Raw genomic sequence first — 19,365 nt, forward strand, 5'->3', positions numbered from 1 at the left:
AACAATCGCCACAAAAGTGGTTGTAAAATTGAGTCCAGTCACATAGTGATTAACAACTGCAACCATCTACAACTGTAATTCTAGGCTCAATTACACACATACATCAAAGATTATCTGTACCCATATGAATTGTACCAATGGCAGTATTTTTATCTTCTTGCCCACTAGCTATTTGTAAACAAAGAACCCTCATGAAGGCCCTATGATGCTTCTCTGGTTCTCCCTCAATGGTTCCATATAGATACTAAATAAAATAGGGCAGGGGTGTCAAACTGCCGGCCCGTAGGCTGGATGCATCATGGCGAAACCACGTCCACCCCATTGCTGGCACTGGAAAAAAAGTCACGATGTCGTGACACATCACGTGATGTTGCGAGTTTGACACCCCTGAAATAGGGGGAAACCACCAAGCCCTGTGCACATACCTCTCCCCCCCCCCCGGAACAATACTTGACCACTGCTTTCCCTTTGATTACCAGTGGAGTCACACTCTCCGGTAGAAGCAAAACACTATTCCTGACTTCCAATCTTTACAATGTGCTCAATGGTATCAAATACCATCAAAGCAATCAGTGCCATTTCCATCTCATTAACAGTATCAAGCAAGGGATACAGGGATATGTGTCCCTATTAGAGATTCAGAAAATCCATTTTTTTTCTACAATTCGATATAGCTGGATACTTAGCATCAGTTTCAACAATATTCCCCAGAAATAGACTGGGTAAGTTGACACACTCCCCAGACACACTCAGCTCACATGATTACCCAAAGGAGATAGAAGGATCCTGGATCTAACCCGCAGGTGTCCAGGTTCATATCTTACACCAACAGTCCCCAACCTTTCTGGCTTGGCTTGGGGGGGGGACAGAGAGGGGAAACAGTCCACACAAGCGGTGGACCAGTGTCCACACAAGCAGTGGACCAGTGTCCACACAGTTTGATTTGCATGAGTGGTGGATTGATGCACCCATGTGTGCTGGACGCCGCTCACACAAGTTGAGCTGCCTGTGTACGTGCCAGCCTGCGGCTTGGTTGCAAATGGCCACAGCCCAATAGTGAACCACAGCCTTGGGAATGGAGACCCTATCTTAGACAATTCTATTCATTTTGAAAAGGTTTTGCTCTAGCAATAGCACCTAGACTTATATACCACTTCATAGTGCTTTATATCCCTCTCTAAGCGGTTTATAGAGTCATCCTATTGCCCCCAACAATCTGGGTCCTCATTTTAGAGACTTTGGAAGGATGGAAGGCTGAGCCGCTTAGAATCAAACTCCTGGAGTGAGCAGTGAGTTAGCCTGCAGTACTGCATTCTAGCCACTGTGCCACCATGGCTCTGTTGAAAGAAGAGTTGAAAGAAGAATCAGGAAAATTGAAAAATTAAAATTAAAAAGGAAAAAATAACTCATTCAGTACAATCAGCTCACAATTTATTGCTATAGTGACAAAAACAAAAATCCAGAACTGTACCTACGGTAGTTCTTGTGAGATGGGGTTTCTATCAATCAGGGCTATCTGCAGAGCCATAAATGATGTGCATTTATTTATTTGTTTATAGCCCACCTTTATTATTTTCACAAATGACTCAAAGTGGTAAGCATATCCAACACACCTTCCTCCTCTTATTCTCCCTACTACAACAACCCTGTGAGGTACCATGGTCAAACTGAAATCAATCCTAGAAAGTAGTGCTGGCAAATCACCTCTATTACCAGGAAAATGACATGGACATCGCCTTATGGATACCAGCTACGTCATATGAAAGCCAAAATTATTCATTCTCCTTGCCATCACATTAGGACAGTTATAAGAAAGCTTCTTGCTCTTAAGACTTTAAAGGAGACAAATACAATGTCATTTGGCCCACTTAGATTTATTTAGATAGCCCTGCAGGCATGTAAAGTGCAACACTCCCAATAATACACAAGTAGACGTAGAAATTACATTGCGGTCTTCATATGGAAGGTCTTGGGGAGGGACAAAATTCCATTCGTACAAGTAGGCTGCATTTTTGGGTGGGTGTTCCTCTGAGAGATCAGACATATTTCTTTGAAGGAAACAGACATTTTAACAATATCCAATGTCTGGCAACTGAAACAACATAACACTGCCTTGAGCTAATTTCAGTCACTAACTGATGTGTCAGGCTCTCTAGAACCACTTCTCAATTTTTTTTAAAAAGGCATTAAAATATCTGAGATTTTTACTGGAAGTGAATTCCAAGGTATGGAAAAATTGTCAATAACACTAAAATATATTCTTTGCTTCTAGAAGAATGGAAAAGGGAAAAATCACTTTCCCCCGCAATCTATCTTCAGGTATTATTAGGAAGTTAAACAAACTTACTAGATAATCCTCAAATGTTCATGTTACATTACAGTCTGCCTTGTGTACTCAAGTTCAGAGTAAGGTTATTTAGTCTTCTAGTTCAGACTTGGTAGCGATTATCAAAAAACTTAGGTAGAGATCTGCTGATTCTCCTGCATTTGATTCTTTGATTAATTAAGGGAAGGCTTCAAAAACAGGACAGAGGTACGCAGAGAGTATTATGGTGAGGTGTAAAGAGACCGAAAGATGACAAGAACATTGTCAGCTTAATTTAATATCAAGCCCCTAAAACAAAACATTTTAATATAAATTAAGATGGTGATTCATTCACGGAATTTCTGTACAAACAACAGTCTTTTCATGACTTAATAAAGTCAAAACTTTGATTCAGGATGAAATTGGTCTGAATTTTCTTCATTTGTTCAATTGTAAATCTTGTAACAAATATAGCTTGTGGGCAGTTTCTTATATATGACTGATGTGAAGGTGCATTAACCTTTGACCTTGCCCTTTTTCCCAGGAAGTTGTCCTGTTGCTTCAAGGTATTGGTTAATTAATTCTTCCTGTGTATTCGATGAACAGGCTTGGTATTTCATGTATTCCATTGTGTATTCCCCTTTTCCCTGAAGAGAAAATATTCTCATATTATGAATAATTTAAACAATTTATCAATTGCTAAATGGTAAAGTGCTAGTTTTCATGTATTATATGGTAGAAGAGAAATTTATAAGCATAGTTGACACAGTAAGTAGCTGAAAACTGAACTAGCAACTGAGTTTACAATTCCAAAAAGCATTGCAATTCTTTGAAAGACATACGCTCCTAGAGATAAAAAGCTAGATTTTCAAATCAGCTCCCAATCTTCCTATATTCACATCTTTGTCTCTGCAGCACTTTTTCCCCCTTCACTTTCTCTTCTCATTCCTTTTAACCAAGGGCGATATAAAAAGTTTGAACCAAAAGGCAGAATGCAATCATTTGTTTGTTTGTTTATTTATTTACTGTATGTGCTCCCCATCTTGTCTAGAGGCCACCTTGGGCAGCTTACAAACATTTATCTGTCCCTGTAGGTTATCTGGCACAGGTAGTTGTGATTTAAATGAACCAATCAGAGCCATCCAACTAGCACTCCCTGTTCTTCACCAGGAGTCAACACAAAGGGAAAAAATAGGTGTGGACAAAAAAGAGCTTCTGCACAAACGTAAGATCTGTTTGTGCTATTTTTGCCCAAATCCATAAATGTTTCCCTTGAAGGGGAAACAAGAGGCAAAGGAAAAAAATATGAGGGGTCCTTGATGCTCACTGAGCTTGCTTGTTTTCTTACAGACATTTCATTACCCAACTAGATCACATCATCAGTGCAAGTAAGGAGTGCAGTTTGCTCTCAGTTTATATTCTAGTGGTTTGCTTCTCAGTGTTGGTGGGGGTGGTCTTAAGAGTCTTAGGTTTTAGAAAAATATGCTTGGAGTGGCTAACCATGCCGTAAATGTGAAGTCCTACTGGACAAATGGGTAACAGACCAGATGAAAATCTCGGGCAGCCAGGGTAAAGACTCATCATCTCTTCTCTAAATTATTCAGTCTCATTGCCTAGATATTCGTTCTTTTTTTCTGCTAGGTTCCTTTCTAGCTATTTCTTTAGCTTCTCTTTCCTTCCTGGATATCTCTTCCTACTTTGTGACTTTAAACACAATTAATTACTCATTTTCAGAAACGTCCTCTATACCAAAGCTAAAAAAAAAAAAAAAGGTGTATCCTATAGTAAAAATGATCTGAATGAGATAATCATAAATGCTGGAAAACTGTAACATCTCTTTAACAAACCCAGAAAGTATCCGCTCACTTACCTCTGTACATGATCTTAGTTCCATAGCATATCCAAACATATTGTTCAATGCCACCTAAGGAAAAAGAGAGAATTGGTAATAACGGCTTCTCTTAATTTAAGAAGCATCCACAAAATTACAAATCAGGGTTTACAAGTTACTTACACACCAACCACTAACTGCACGGTAAAATTTAGCTTCTTGGGCTAGGTTCAAGGCATGTTATGCAGTTCCTTCATTCTCTTTTTGTAACTTGATTAATAACAAAGAATCTCATGACACTTTAAATATAAAGTTATTGATAACTGCATCTGCTGTATGAACTGTAAGATTCAACACCCAGGTTTCCTCTTCTGAGGATTCGAGCTCAGAGATTGTGTGAACCAAGCCAGGTAATCCGAATTTCTTGTGTCATAAAAATACAACCCTGATGCTCTCTTCCACACATCATTCATCTGAGAGCATTAGCAAATGAACTGAGGTGGCGCAGCAGTTAGAGTGCAGTACTGCAGGCCACTTTAGCTGACTGTATTCAGCAGGTCAGCGGTTCAAATCTCACCGGCTCAAGGTTGACTCAGCCTTCCATCCTTCTGAGGTAGGTAAAATGAGGACCCAGATTGTTGGGGGCAATGTAAATATATATATATATATATACATTGCTTACTGGTGTACACCGCTTAGAGAGTGCTTGCACTTAAAGTGGTATATAAGTCTCATAAATAAATAAACTTTAAATAACAAAAGTACCAAAATGGACAGTTATGCCTACTTTTATTGAAGTTATTTATTTATTATGGCCATATACAGAAAGCCGGGTGTTTATTGCATTGGCTGTAGATATTTGGCAGCTGACAAGACCCAGAAGCAGCCAGCATGGGGCTTCCCAGCCAAGATGAATTAGCCAGTGACATCGTCATTGCCCAAGGAATGCCCAATGGAGACTCACCTCTTCTGTCCCTACAGGTTCCCACCAAAATGGTAACTATTTATCTACTTGCATTTTTCAAACTGCTAGGTGGCAGGAATTGGAGCCTGGGGTGGGAATTCACCTGGCTACATAGTACCCAGATCTCAAACTTGGGTTTGATGATTGTCAAACCTCCATGCTAACCATAGAGCCACCATGCCCCTTTTATTAAAGTTCTTAATAAACATAGTGAAAAAACTAACACAAACTAAACTCGAAGGAAAAAGTGCAACAAGTGCAGAAAAAAGGAAAAGAAAAAAATAGGAAAGACGACAGCAACAAAAACAAAAATAAACATGTGGCTTCCAATCTTCATTACACTGAGCATAAACTAACAACTTTTCATCCACTTTTTAAAAGTACAAATAAAAAAGAACGCTTCTCTTATTCTAATTTTTATCTATATGAAATCCAGAAATCATTATCTTTTCAGTCTTGATTCAGCAAAAAAATCCACTAGGAGTTACCGGAAATATCAAACAAATAATTTATCTCTGATTAAATAGTCCAACTTTACATTCCTTCGATTCGCTCTTCACAAATCTTAACCTTTAAATCATTCCATTGACATTACAAGATCTTTCATCAATCTTTAGTATTCAAGAGGAATCTTCAAAGCTTTCATGAGCTTACTTTGAAAAATAAGTGAAGAGGCATCATTCAAGATTTTTTTCCCCCGCAACTGTTATATATCTAGATCCTTTTCTTGATTTGTCTTTTGAATTCACATTTTGGTAACCTTAATTTTGTTGTCTTCCATATCTTCAAACTCTATAATATTTATGGCAGGGGTGTCAAACTGCCAGCCCACCCCATTGCCAGCAATGGGGAAAAAGCGCCAATACGTTGTGCGACATCACGAGTTTGACATGTCTCATCTATGGCAACTAAAAATTTAATTTTTTTCATTAATTTAATTTTTTTTCATTTTCTTCTAAAATAATCCATTGAAATACGTATCCTTTCTGAGATATTAATTATTAGTACCTCAGTCCAGTTATCAAAAAACCTTTCAAGAGAAGAAAAAGTTATAACTGGCTTAGCCATTTTAACTCTTTTCTGCCTGGTCCTTTAGTTCCCTCTAGTGTCAATCTGTAACTTTCATTAAGCCACAGTTCCTAATATGGGTTTAGCTCCATTTCAGTAGTTTCCCACAACTCTACGATTTTTCCTATGCTTTTTAAATCTTTTAGCAAAGATAACCAATATTCCAAATCTCTCTGGTTTCTCTATCCATTTTAAAAAAAATTACTTTCCCCTTTTGCCAATTATATATTACTGTATTTTAAATTCTTAAGATTTGGTTTACAATTTCTTAAATCCCAAAAACTGAGCCTGCCATTTTGAAGGTCTCTAATATGGATAAGGTGATTAAACTGAACATTTCCAAATGTGATTAGAAAGTGAGTTGGTATGGATTAATGTCCTTATGTAAAAGCTGTGCTACTAATGAGAGTAAAGACGTTGTCTTCCTGTTTATGGTCTTCTCACGAGAAGCTGCTGCCGAGAGCACTCATGACCCATCTCCCATTCTTACTCTCTGGAGAGCTTCAAAAGACCAGCCTACTCACTGGTGTTTCATTCTTCACAGCAACTGTTGTTTCTGCTTATTTATCGAGATGTCTTTAGTCAGCCATGTCTCACAGCAGAAGACCACAGCAGGTATTCCAATGACTTAACTGTTCAGATTTATTACAGAAAGTGTTTTGATAAATAGATACGAATGAAGTGATTATTTGAACAGTAACTTTAGATGACACTCAGTAGTACATACCTCAGCAGTGAGAGTAAAATAGTCTTCGGCTGCCTCTTGCCCTGTGATAATACCATGACGGCGATTAATTCCAGCCATGACTGGTCCTTGGAATTCAACTGGTGCTACAACTTCCACATCCATAATGGGCTCAAGGATACATGTTCCTGCCTCTTTCAGAGCTGAGTTCAAAAGGAAGAGATGATACAACTTCTATACAGCCTTATGCCTTTTTATATTTACTATTTAACACACATGCTCACCTTGTGGTGAGATGGGCGGCAAGTAAATTTAATATATATAAATGAATGAATGAACGAATGATATATCTATATAGATCTGCAGCATGTAAAGACTTGTTTTCAGTTCAAGTTGAGTAATAACAAAAGACATTATTTATAAAGAACCGTTGCATGAAATACCCCAAGATAGGCAGTTTGATGGCCATGCCTGATAGAGGAAGTAGAATATAAACAGTAAACAGTCTATCTAGAACACGGGTGTCAAACTCGCCACATATCCTGCCTTTTTTCGTATTGCTGGAGCTGGGGTGGGCATGGCCTCCGGATGATGCAACTGGCCCACGGGCCAGCAATTTAACACCCCTGATCTAGAATCAAGAGGGATTTCCCTCACTGAAGATTTTGAAATGAACATCAGGTGACAGTTTGTTAAACACTGCTTAGTAGATTCCTGTTTCAATAGAGGGCTGCATTAGATGATCTACAAACTTTTCTAACACCTACACTCAATCATTTTATGAAACTTACATCACATACTAATATAAAGCCCAAATATGTTTGTTTCAAAGACAAACAACAAGATGGGAGAAATCATGATAAGCAGATATGAATAGGAAAGAAATGAAATTCTTCAGAACATAAAAGACAAATCTAAAGTCATAAGAATGGTAAAGTGGTGGATAGCAATAAAATGAAAGAACTAGATGCTTGATCTGTGGGTTGGTTGGCTAGAAAGAACTATCTATGTCTTTAAATATTTATATAAATATTTAAATTGGGACTGTAACTGTTGTTGCTGAGCGATGGGGTTATTAAATAACCACATCCAATTTTATGACCTTTTTCACAATCATTAAGAGAAACACCATAGTCATTAAATGAATCATACAATCGTTAAGCAAATCAGGCTTCCAACATTGGCCTTGCTTGTTGGAAATCACCTGGGAAGTTGTAAATGGCAATTTTGATCACACGATGGTGGAGATGCAGTGATGGTCATAAATGCAAGGACCAGATGCTTTTTCAACACACTTGTAACTTCGAACAATCATTAAATGAATGGTCATTAAGTTGAAGACTACCTGTATAAGTATTGTGGATAAACTATAAAGAACAGTACAGGCATGAGGAAGCGTTTGAAAGAAAATTTCTTCATACCTTGTCTTATGGCACCTTCAGCAGCTCGGATGAAAGAAATTTCATTAGAATCCACCATGTGAGAAGCTCCATCCTCCAAGACGAATCGGATCCCTGAAATCTTGTGACCTATTAATGGGCCTTTCTCACATGCATCACGGAATCCCTATAAAACATAAGATAAGATAACCCTTTATTGCTATTTTTTACTATGAGCAACTGGCCCACATTAAAAATGACATTCTATTGCCTGCTCTCAAAAGAAAGCATATATCTTTTCTTTTTTGCAATAACCCGATTTTACAATATTTATGTGATCTTAGCAACAGCTTGATGGCACGCACATACACACACACACACACAAACTTTAATAGTCTACAATAACAGTAATATGCATTCGAAAAATATGATTCAAAGTAATGATTTGTAATCAGAACATAATTAGGATAAGATAGCATGTGTAGGATTGAAAATAAAATGAAACCTTAGAGATATTGACACATAAATTGAATAATTATGTGCCATCAAGTTGTTGCTGACTCTTAGGGACCACATAAATATTATAAAATCAGGTTATTGCAAAAAAGAAATGAGCCATTTACATGGTTTTAAAATCCTAAGAAGTGAGGGATGAACTCAAGCCCTATAATGGTCTCCCTATATATCTACAACTTACAAAAACTGCTGCTGTTTGCTTAAAATTTGGGATCTAATTTTTATCATTCTGACATGAGAAGAAATCTCACCATCCACTAGAATTGTAACTCAAGGCAATTATACTCTGAAAGAAAAATTATAACAGTACTTGTCTACAATATTGTCTGGTTCATATTTAATGTAACAAAACTGAAATAAGTATATATTACCTTTTCAATAGCTGGCAGAAACTGCTTTGGAATATTTGTCCCAACTGTTTTGTCAAGAAATTCTAGTTTCGTATAATTCTCTGGATCTAGAGGCTCCAGATACCCTATGACTTTTCCATATTGGCCTGCTCCACCAGACTGCTTTTTATGGGTATAATCAAACCTGCAAAAAATGCAAACGTTATGGTGCAGTCAAATCACACCTGTTCTGGTTATTTAATACCATGTGTAATGGTTATGTGTAATGGTTCTCTGTGTGATCAGCACTGATCTTCAGATGTGCAAGCAATTTTCAAATGCAATTTTTTTTACACAAGTCAACAGTCCAGAGTCCCTCTCCGGTTGTGTTAAGTGTTGCACTTGGTACTCCTGTATTTTTATAATAAGACATTTCATTTTAAAAACACTGGGTTTTTTTTGGGGGGGGCACCAGGATTATGTTTATATATACTGTAGGTTATTATCATTTATAAATAACTACATAAAAATAGATTTACAATGCTTTTAGTTTGAGTGAGAAGCTAATAGAGAATTAAGCAGAAGTTCTCTCTTTGCACAGAACTGAATGGAAGGGTGATTAAATGAATGTGTTGACAGCGCGATTGCACTTTTGGCAAAGCTTCCATAGAAAGCAAATCCTGCGTTCAGATGCCTCAAGCAACAAGCCAATATTTGCTTTTCTCGGGGCAGAGTCCACAGCCCTCCCCCTCCGCTCACTGCTTCCCACAAGAGCTCCGCGATGTGGGTCGAGCCAAGAGGGAGCACAGCCCGAAGCCGCTGGATGAGGTTGGCTTGCTCCGCCCGGGAAACAGCCGAAACGCAGCTGCAGCGCCGACGGGGAGGGCAGGAGCAACCGCCAACTATTTCTCCGGGTGCCAGCGACCTCTGGTCCTAAGCAAACATTCTCCGGAATGGGTTGTTATTCTTTGCCCTCTGGCTGCAAATCCCTTTGGAGAGTATTTAATGGCCAGGAAGAACCAATTGGCCCCCGAAGGCGGAACAGATCGTCTTGTTATCCTTTCTAGAGTCGACGCCGCCCAATAGTTTGGGAAGGCATCCGACCCGAAGGGCGGCTTCCCATGGTCTCCGAACCGCCGCCTCTTTCCTAGCTGGGACGGATTCGGGCTTCTGCACCGAAGCCGCGGTCAGATCCAACCGCGCAGAGATGCGGACCCTTCGCGGCCCAGGAGCCCCCGCTCGGCTCCTCCAGCTGCTGCTTCCGGCTTCCCTGGTGCTCGCCCACCCGGAGTGGCCACTGCGCGCCGCAAACGGCTCCGCCCAGCCGCTCCTGGGGAAGCCTTCTCGCCGCGGCTACGGCGAGCAACTCTCCCCAAGCGCGATGGAGATCCCGCCGTCCCATTACCCGGCCAACAGAGCCGCCAGCGTGGTGCTCCACTACATCGCGTATCAGCGCGGCAGCCCGTACAGGCTCTTCGAAATGGGGCGAGTGAATCAAGCCAGCCTGGAGGTGAGCCCCGAAGGCAGGAAGGCAGGCAGGAAGGAAGGGAGGCAAAGGCGCGGGCTCAGGCAGGCAGCACCGCGCCTCCCGCCCGGCTACCTACTGCCAAGCACCAAAGCCGGCGTTTACGGCAGAGTTGACAAACCTGCCACGAGCAGGCGGGAGAGTGTCCCGGGAGGGCAGACCTGAAAGGGGAGGCATTGGCCTTTGATCCGGAGGCGCCTCCCTTCCTGGGAAAAACAAAACAGACCTTCCCCCTCGTTCCACCTTGTCTCCTCGAATTTGCAATTTTTAAGCCCCGTCAACTCAGTACATCGTCCCTTAATGGGATTTCACCAGCTACGATCATTGCTGCATTTCCCAGACGTGGTAAATAGCAATAGCACTTAAACTTATATACGGCTTTACAGGCCTTTCTAAGTAGTTTACGGAGTCACCCTATTGCCCCCAACAATCGTCCTCATTTTCCCGACCATGGAAGTCTGAGTCAACCTTGAGCAGGTGAGACTTGAACTGCCAAACTGCTGGCAGTCAGCAGAATTAGTCTGCAATATTGCATTCTAACCACTGCTCTACCATGGCTCTTCAAATTGAAAATATCAATGGGAAACAGTTTAAAATAAAAAAAAAGACTGCTACAGTTGTTTGCATTCCATAAATAACAATACTGACCTGGTCAAAATAGCAACTGAAAATGTTGGGACTATACCAGGGGTAGGCAACCTTGGCTCTTTTATGACTCGTGGACTTCAACTCTCAGAATTCCTGAGCCAGGCTGGCTCAGGAATTCTGGGAGTTGAAGTCCACGAGTCATAAAAGAGCCAAGGTTGCCTACCCCTGGACTATACCCTCACAGCCCAATCATACTTACTGAGGTTATGGGACTCGTACTCCTCAAAACACATGAACACAAGCTGGAAAGGATGGAATAAGTGTAACCTGTGCTTACCCTTGCAAGGCTGCCACACTATGAATTTCATAAACACAACAGAATTCTAAAGAATCACTTTATGACAGTTCACTCTGTGTTTCAGCAAATGGCTTAACTTAAGGCTTTACACCTTTCCCTTCCTGTTTTCAGTAATAAACCCATACAGATAAAGAATAGCAACCTCTACCAAACTATTCAAGATAAGCAATGTAATAATTCTCTTTTTATTTTAGGACATTCCAGGTACCGGGCATAAATACCATCTTAAGTTTGAAGTGAAAGAAAGTATTCAGAATGTAAGTTTGTATCTTATATTTTCTTTAGTATAAGTTGGATGACCTTTAGGGACTGACATAGATGCTGGAGGCCCTAATTTGCATCCCCACCCCAAATAAGCATATGTAATGTGGGCAGCCCTGCCCCAAATCACTATTTTGAAGCTACTATTAGGAATGAGGGAAGCTGTTTTGAGAAAGGCAAAGGGAAGACTTCTGGGGTGTGTGTTTATGGATGCATGTCTGTAGGGGCTGAGGTTAAAATCTTTCCTCTTCTCTAAGCCAACTTCCTCATAATCATAGGTTGGAAGTGTCTTCTTATCTAATTCACTACCTGTTTAGAGCAGGAATCCTCAGATCACCCACCCTCTCATGGTTGCCGAGAGCAACACTGGTGATGAAAAATTGTGTGTGTGAGAGAGAGCAAATTCAAAGCTGTTGTAAGTTATTAGTCATGTTTTATGGCTTAAGCTCACATATGAACCCAGCAACTGTGGTTTATTATATAATGGCAATTAAAACAAAACAAAGGTCATTGTTCTCAATCTAGAAGTGAAGGCTTAAAGCCACTCCACCCTTCCCAAATCTCTGTTCTCATCTAATACATATCTGATGCTAGTATGTGTGTGTATATAAGGGTTGCCTAAGAAGAAAACGAAGTATTCTGCAAACAAATGCAAAACCACTTTAAAAAACTAGGACTTGTTGTGATGTGATCTCATTTAATTTTTTGTTTAATGGAGGCCTTACATACCATCAAGTTCTTGCTAATAAATCATCCCATAATATAATGTGGAGGATAAATATGAAATGACATCTATCTTTTCTACATAAATGGTTCTACTGACATGACAGAGCAGAAGGGAATAGCAGAACAGAACCCAACAGAGAAGGCTATTGTAAACCTTTCAGCCATTATTATTACCCACAAACCTTTACACTGCTGTAAAGTAAGATTTGATGTATCTCAATCAGATGGCATCGGGTTTACTGTGAATTAAAATAAAGCCAAATGATAATTCCATGTTGCTAGCAATACCTACAGAGGTTTTAAACTGGTCTAATTATTTCTGCAACAGGGCAGCTCCCTGAATTGCACAGCTGAGATACTTTATCATCATGGTGAGACACCTGTTGCTCCTGAAGTACATTATGCTTTGGCAGGGGAGTTTGAGACACATTCAAAGGAAGCAGACAGCATATTCTACAACAGAATTCAGCACCTGTCCGAGGCATTAGAGACCAAAAATATACCAGGTAAACTAAATGTTGCCATTTAAAATGTTGCATTCTGAAGTTAAATAACATCTGCAAATGTTTTCAAATAACCAATGAGGGATGACCTTAAACATAAACTATTACAGTGTGTCTTCCTACCTAAAAACTGACAGGGAGCTCCAGAGATTCTTCCCTTCCTCTTAATGGCAGGTTTTGCATTTTTTTTTTTCCAACATACAAAGTTCTATAGGCCTGACCATATTCCTGTTCATTGGGACATGTGGCCATTTCCTGCATGCACACACTTATTTTTATAAGATTTTTTCATCTATTGACACTTTTCCTTTTAAAAAATATTGTTCTGTTTTATTTCTTTTCTGTTGTTCATCTAAATATGGTGAAAATAAGATCTGACTTTTGTTTGAATCAGTCAGAGTTATCATGATACAGTCCCTTTGAAAACTGTGTTTTGATATATGGAAATACATAAATAGTTAAGGTTTACACTTTGATATTCTTATCCTTTTCTTAAAATCCATAAATAAGCAACAATATATAAATGTATTACTTGCATTTCTGACTACAGTGTTTTTGTTTTTTTCTTAGTAACAAACCAGGAGTCTTAAAAAGTGAATCCTGGTCTCTGCATACTTATGTCATGGTAAATTTATTGCTTTAGTATAAAATACCAGATTTTTTTTTAATTCCAGAAGATTAACACGGCTATATAGACTATATTGCCCAGATTTGTCAGATGTTTCATTTTTAAGGGAGTAGTGCTCCTCTAGACAAAGCTGGTGCACTATCTGGGGGCCCTCCTCTAAAAGCAAATGGCAACCTTGACCAGATGGGCTTTTGCAAGGATTTGTCTTGTGTGCAAATTGAATCCCCTTCCTGGACCAGGGTGGGATGGACTGGGTTCTGCTCATGCCTTAATTGTTTTTCAATTGGATTACTGCATTGTGCTCTATGTTGAGTTGCCTTTGAAGCCATACCTGACATGGGGTGAGATTATTTGCTGCATCATCAGGTCTCTAAATGTTTCTAGCTATTTCAGATCTAACAGAATGGGAATGATCGAAATCCCTTCTATTAAACACTATAATCTTACAGGACCTTCTTTGGCATGATTGCTGCCCTATAGAACAGCTTTACCCTTGAGATCTAGAGAGCCTTGACTCTCTCAGTCTTTCAGAAGGTTGAGAAGACCTGGTTTTTTTCTCATGCATTATACCAGGATATGTGTATATGTGTGAAATTGCTATTATTATTAAAACTTAGGATATCTTTTTCTCTCCATTGGATTTTTTTAAACTTATAGTGGATTTTTAGTAAGGTGTTCAACACCCAGTATTATACATTTAAGTTAGGCAGCCATATAAATTTTCTAAACAAACAGAAATTATTTATGGTCCTAGCAGTGATGCAAAACAATAATCATATTTGGCTGTAGCTATTAGAATTATAAGTACCTTCAATATGGATCTTAAGAGTAATACATGCCCACATAGTTCTGGCCATCCAGACTTAGTTTTTTCCTTTTTTCAATATTTATTTCAGCTACATGGCTATTAGATCAAAGTCCAAGTTCCAGATACACAAGAAAGAATGCATGTTGCATACCCAGATAAATTTTACTAAAGCATGCATAGTCACAATACCACACCTAGCCATGCATTTTCTCTGTTTCAAGATTTGTTTAGTACAACTTTTACTTATATTTCCAGATAATGATGGAAACATGACAGAAGAAATGAAGCCTATTTTCAACTTAGCCAAGGTTGCCTCTGGATATATAGTATGGCAGAATTCGACAGAAAACACTTGGTACAATATGATTCAAATTCAAAATGTTAAACAAATGGTAAGTAAAGTCTTAACAGCTTTCAATTAGTTTCTTTCCCCCCCCTCCCCCCCAAAAAGACTGCTTCTCACTTCTATGTTATGACTGTTTTAAGAATACCAACCTCACTATTTATGACTCAAAAATTGCTAACTCATTTCCCCAGAGCAAAAATAATGCAACTGTCCAGAGCCTCCCTTGACAGTGAGATGGGTGACATAATAAATTTAATAAACAAAATAAACTTTAAAGAACTACAGAGCCGAAGAATAACAAAATCGTGACATTTTACGCTTCCCTCTTGAGAAATCAGGGGTTCACAAATTACAAGATCCATCAGCTCAGGAAAGACTAACAAAATGCCAGAGAGGAAAAGGTGAAAAGGGGGAGAGAGCTTTATTTTACAGGTTAGTTGCAGATCAGATCCAGGCCTTAGGCCAGACATTTTCACCCCAGCTTAAAAAGAACATTTCTGAGTACTCTGCTGCATTTTACTTTTAATTTTGTTTTGTTCTTTTATAATAGGGCTGTACAAATTTTCTGGACTGATTGTTGCACATTTATTTACAGTTTGGTAGCAGGTTACTTGAGTTTGGGAATAATACCAAAAGCAAACATGAGACTGTAGCACAGTATAGATTAGTTCCTGCAGTATGCTGCCTTTTTTTTAAAAAAATGTTCTATTCTGTTTTCCCCTGAAACTATAAGGAGGTCACAAAAATCCAGTAAGCCAAGGAGTCAGTCCCTAATGATTTAATATTATAACAAAATAAACAAAGAGTCATAAAATAATAAGCAAAAATAAGCAAACAATTTGCTGGGATAAGACTAGAATGTTTCTCAATAAAAGAGAGTATAACCATCTGGGTTTTTTAAGAGAGAAAATTTACAAACCATAATTGCTTGAGCCAGTAGAAATTTTTTTAAACGCGGGGGCTTTGCACCTAAGCCTGTATGACTAAAAGAAAGGAAAACTAAATCTCTTCTGATTATTCAGTTCCCAAATATACATTTTGTGTATTATATATAATTATCTATACTTAACTGAGAACTGTAGTTGCTGAACTGATTTTCTTTTTTATGGTTTCAGAAAAGGAATGATGACTATCTTGAATTTTCCTATGAGGTTTTATTCCATGATATTGCCTCCCAGGTAAGTAATATTTTGAAAAAGTTTTTTTTTAAAAAAGTCACAGTAGAAGCTATACATCTTATTTTCATATAACAACACTGGAGTATCCAGGCAACAGTCAAGGACACTAAACTGGACAGAAATGGTTCCAAAATAGGGAGCAATGATGTACAGAAAGTCCTCAACTTACAATAGCAATACGATTTATATACCGCTTCACAGTGATTTACAACACTCTGTAAGCGGTTTACAGAGTCATCATATTGCCCCCGACAATCTGGGTCCTCATTTTACCAACCTCGGAAGGATGGAAGGCTTGAATCCACCCTGAGCCAATCAGACTCAAACGCGAATTCCTGGCAGTGAAGAGTGAATTAGCTTGCAATACTGCATTCTAACGCTGCATCACCAGGACTCCTACAACCTCAATTAAAAGCAGAATTTCTGTTGTTAAGCAAGGTGGTTGTTAAATGAGTCATGCCCAATTTTAAAATCTGATTGCCATGGTTATTGAGTGAATCACTGTAGTTATTAAGTGACTCACAAAGGTGTTAAGCAAATCCAGCTTCCTCCATTGACTTTGCTTGTTGGAAGTGAATTGGGAAGGTCCCAAATGGTGACCAGATGATCCTGGACGCTGCAACCACTGAAAATACATACCAATTGCCAAGCACCCAAATTTTGATCATGTGACCATGGCGATGGTGCAACGGTCGTAAGTATGAGTATCGCTCATTAGTGACTTTTTCAGTGCTGTTATAACTTTGTAAATCGAGGACTTCCTGTAGCCTGTACTCTAAGTGCAGTCTGATCTGATCCATGCCCAGCAACCAGTAAGAGCAAGATAGCCCGAAAAACAAGATAACACTCTCACTCTAGTTGAAAGCAGATTCCAGCATTTGTTCCCAGAATGGGAATGGGGCTTAATACTATAATTCAATGAGAGGGCGAAAAAAGCATGGGATATTTTGGCTTCTAAACCATCTGTATTATTCAAACAAAGCCTCACAAGACCAGAACTGTGAGTTCCATGGTAACAAATCTAAATTTGACAGGGAACTCATGGTAATTATTGGAAAGAACAGCAGGGATTGAATAAGATGCCCAAGTCCAGAGAACAGTCAAACTGAATGCATTAACCTCAGTTTCAAAATTTGTATTACACTGATCAAAGATGTCTTGTACATGCCTGTAAGGATTCCATTTTTCAAACTAGCAGTTACAGGGGTGCTTTTACAAAAGCAGTTACTAGTAAAACAAGTGATGAAGACTTCACAGAGCACCATGAAAACCTCACTTGCTGATTTCTAAGTATACAGTAGTTCTTATTAAAGGGAATTATCATTTCCTTTGATCTAGATGCCCCTTTTTTGTCTAGTTAGCAATTTTGGATATCCAGTACAAGTAGTCCTCGACTTATGACCACAATTGAGCCCAAAATTTATGATGCTAAGTGAGACATTTGTTAAGTGAGTTTTGCCCCATTTCATGACTTTTCTTGCCACAGTTGCTAAGTAAATCATTGTTAAGTTAATAGCCCGATTAAGTGAATCTAGCTTCCCCATTGACTTTGCTTGTCAGAAGGTCACAAAAGGTGTTCACGTGATCTGGGGACACTGCGACCTTCATAAATATGAACCAGTTGCCAAGCATCCAGATCTTGATCACATGACCATGAGGATGCTGCAACGGTCATAAGTGTAAAAATATGGTCATAAATCAGTTTTTTTCAGTGATGTTGTAACTTCGAATGGTCATTATATGGACTGTTGTTAAGTCAAGGACTATCTGTACATACTTCTAAGAAAATAGGGAGCACAATACAGTCCTAAGCTTTAGGACTGAGTTGAGGACCAAAACGGACCTCAACTGAGCCGAGGACCGAAATTTAACTAAAGATGAATATTGTTTATTTTCCTGAATTGAATCTCAGAAACTGGAAATTCTATATATCTGTGATTTGAACTTTTTTTCCCTAGCTACTCACAGGAATTCACTGTTGAGTATTCCCAATGTCAGGCCATTTCTCTGGTATAGCGAACAGAAAAGTGTGGTCTCCTCCCTGTTAGAATTCCAGAAGACTACCAAGACCTGGCTATTTCAAAGGTCCTTTATAATAGTGGTGAATACTTGACTGCCTCTTCAAGATGTAGCAACAGGTTGTAGCTGGGTTATGTTAGTTACAAATCCTGCTGACTGGATATGCTCATATATTTTATCTAAGTATTACCATTTGCCCCTAGTATTTTTAAAAACTGAACTGTAGAATAAGGGCTGCTGCTCAGAGTTGAACATATTTGAGTGGCACATAAGCCAGAGTAATCAGTCATCCTGCTGGGTTTAGCCCAATGTTCAATCCTGTCAAGGGCATTTTAAAATATAGCTTTGCTCTCTAAAGCTTTAGCCACTCATTCCAGTTTAGTGTCATATGCACGCAGAGCCCTTTTGTAAGATGTGAGTTAATTGCAAGGTTAGAGCAAAGTCCACCTCCTACGCTTTTCCTAAAAACATCATAGCATTACAAGATAATGCTAACCAGGGAACTCACTTTCATGCAATCTTGAAATATGGGAAGACTCAGCAGTGATACTGCATATTGTTCAGAAAAGGCAGTGGGAACTGAAATAGCAGATGTACAAAGGACAAGAGTAGAGATACACATACACGCATGCACGAACACAAGCAGAAATACATACACATTTTCATTCAAATTTCATTATCCACAAAGTTTGATTTAACTAGGGCTGTGAAGTTCACTTCTATTTTGCATCCTGGAACAAACTAGAGCAGCCTTGCAAACTTTTGTTTCACAATTCAAAAGCCTAAGAGCACATTTGCATTACAGATCTGAAAATATAACCTTCAAATAAAAGTGCATCAGACATTGTTTTAGGATGTTTTTTTCTATGATCCTCATTCTGAATTGTCCTGGTCTACAGCTAATTTTTATCAATAGGAAAAAAGAGGTAGGAAAATCGGAAAGAAATGGAACATGGCATAAAATACCCCCCCCCCCCAGCCCAAAAATGAACAGAACCTTGTTTTGGTGCCATGCTCAGAAACAAAACACACTTCCCAGATTTCCCTAAAACTTGGATAGTTCTAATATTTCATGTTCTCTGTTTGCAGGAAATTATTCCTTGGCACATGCAAGTTCTATGGCATCCACATCATGGAGTGAAAGTAGCAGAGAATAGTCGCCAGTCAAAGTGATTTTAATTTTTTAATTCTTGCAGGTTCTTGAACTAATGAGGTGAAAGTAACTACAAATAGCCAATAAAATTTTTACTTGGAGGTTTCTGACACCCTTCAAATTCTGCTTATCCTCCAAGAACCTAAGTAAATATCCTCGGACCCTGGCCTGGCAGCAGTTATTAGACTGAATACT

The 19,365-nt window shown here is 38.9% G+C and overlaps 2 protein-coding genes across 3 annotated transcripts in view; one reads left to right on the top strand and one right to left on the bottom strand.

The window, feature by feature from the left end:
• Nucleotides 1-1,858: 1,858 nt before the first annotated feature.
• The window catches only part of GFM1 (G elongation factor mitochondrial 1), a 43,592-nt gene continuing 26,085 nt past the window's right edge, over nucleotides 1,859-19,365 (bottom strand). Inside the window, exons 14-18 of the mRNA XM_039363875.1 lie at nucleotides 9,120-9,282; nucleotides 8,275-8,419; nucleotides 6,896-7,056; nucleotides 4,176-4,229; nucleotides 1,859-2,952 (exon numbers count right to left, since the gene is read on the bottom strand). Of these exons, the coding sequence (XP_039219809.1) occupies nucleotides 2,821-2,952; nucleotides 4,176-4,229; nucleotides 6,896-7,056; nucleotides 8,275-8,419; nucleotides 9,120-9,282 (655 nt within the window). The 3' untranslated portion in view covers nucleotides 1,859-2,820. The remainder of the gene's footprint in view (nucleotides 2,953-4,175; nucleotides 4,230-6,895; nucleotides 7,057-8,274; nucleotides 8,420-9,119; nucleotides 9,283-19,365) is intronic.
• LOC120317342 (latexin-like) lies at nucleotides 9,294-19,362 on the top strand. 2 transcript variants are annotated; one of them, XM_039363877.1, is made up of 6 exons: nucleotides 9,294-10,587; nucleotides 11,743-11,805; nucleotides 12,864-13,041; nucleotides 14,730-14,866; nucleotides 15,936-15,998; nucleotides 19,214-19,362. In XM_039363877.1, exons 1-6 carry the CDS (start codon nucleotides 10,285-10,287, stop codon nucleotides 19,232-19,234), a joined length of 765 nt encoding a protein of 254 aa, XP_039219811.1. In that variant the 5' UTR covers nucleotides 9,294-10,284; the 3' UTR covers nucleotides 19,235-19,362. The 2 variants fall into 2 exon arrangements, with proteins under 2 accessions (XP_039219811.1, XP_039219810.1); XM_039363876.1 differs by having other exon boundaries at nucleotides 9,296-10,587; nucleotides 19,107-19,280.

This window comes from Crotalus tigris, unplaced genomic scaffold (assembly GCF_016545835.1).
Source record: "Crotalus tigris isolate CLP2741 ecotype Arizona unplaced genomic scaffold, ASM1654583v1 scf7180000019608.391392, whole genome shotgun sequence".
In the NCBI taxonomy this organism is placed as follows: domain Eukaryota; kingdom Metazoa; phylum Chordata; class Lepidosauria; order Squamata; family Viperidae; genus Crotalus; species Crotalus tigris.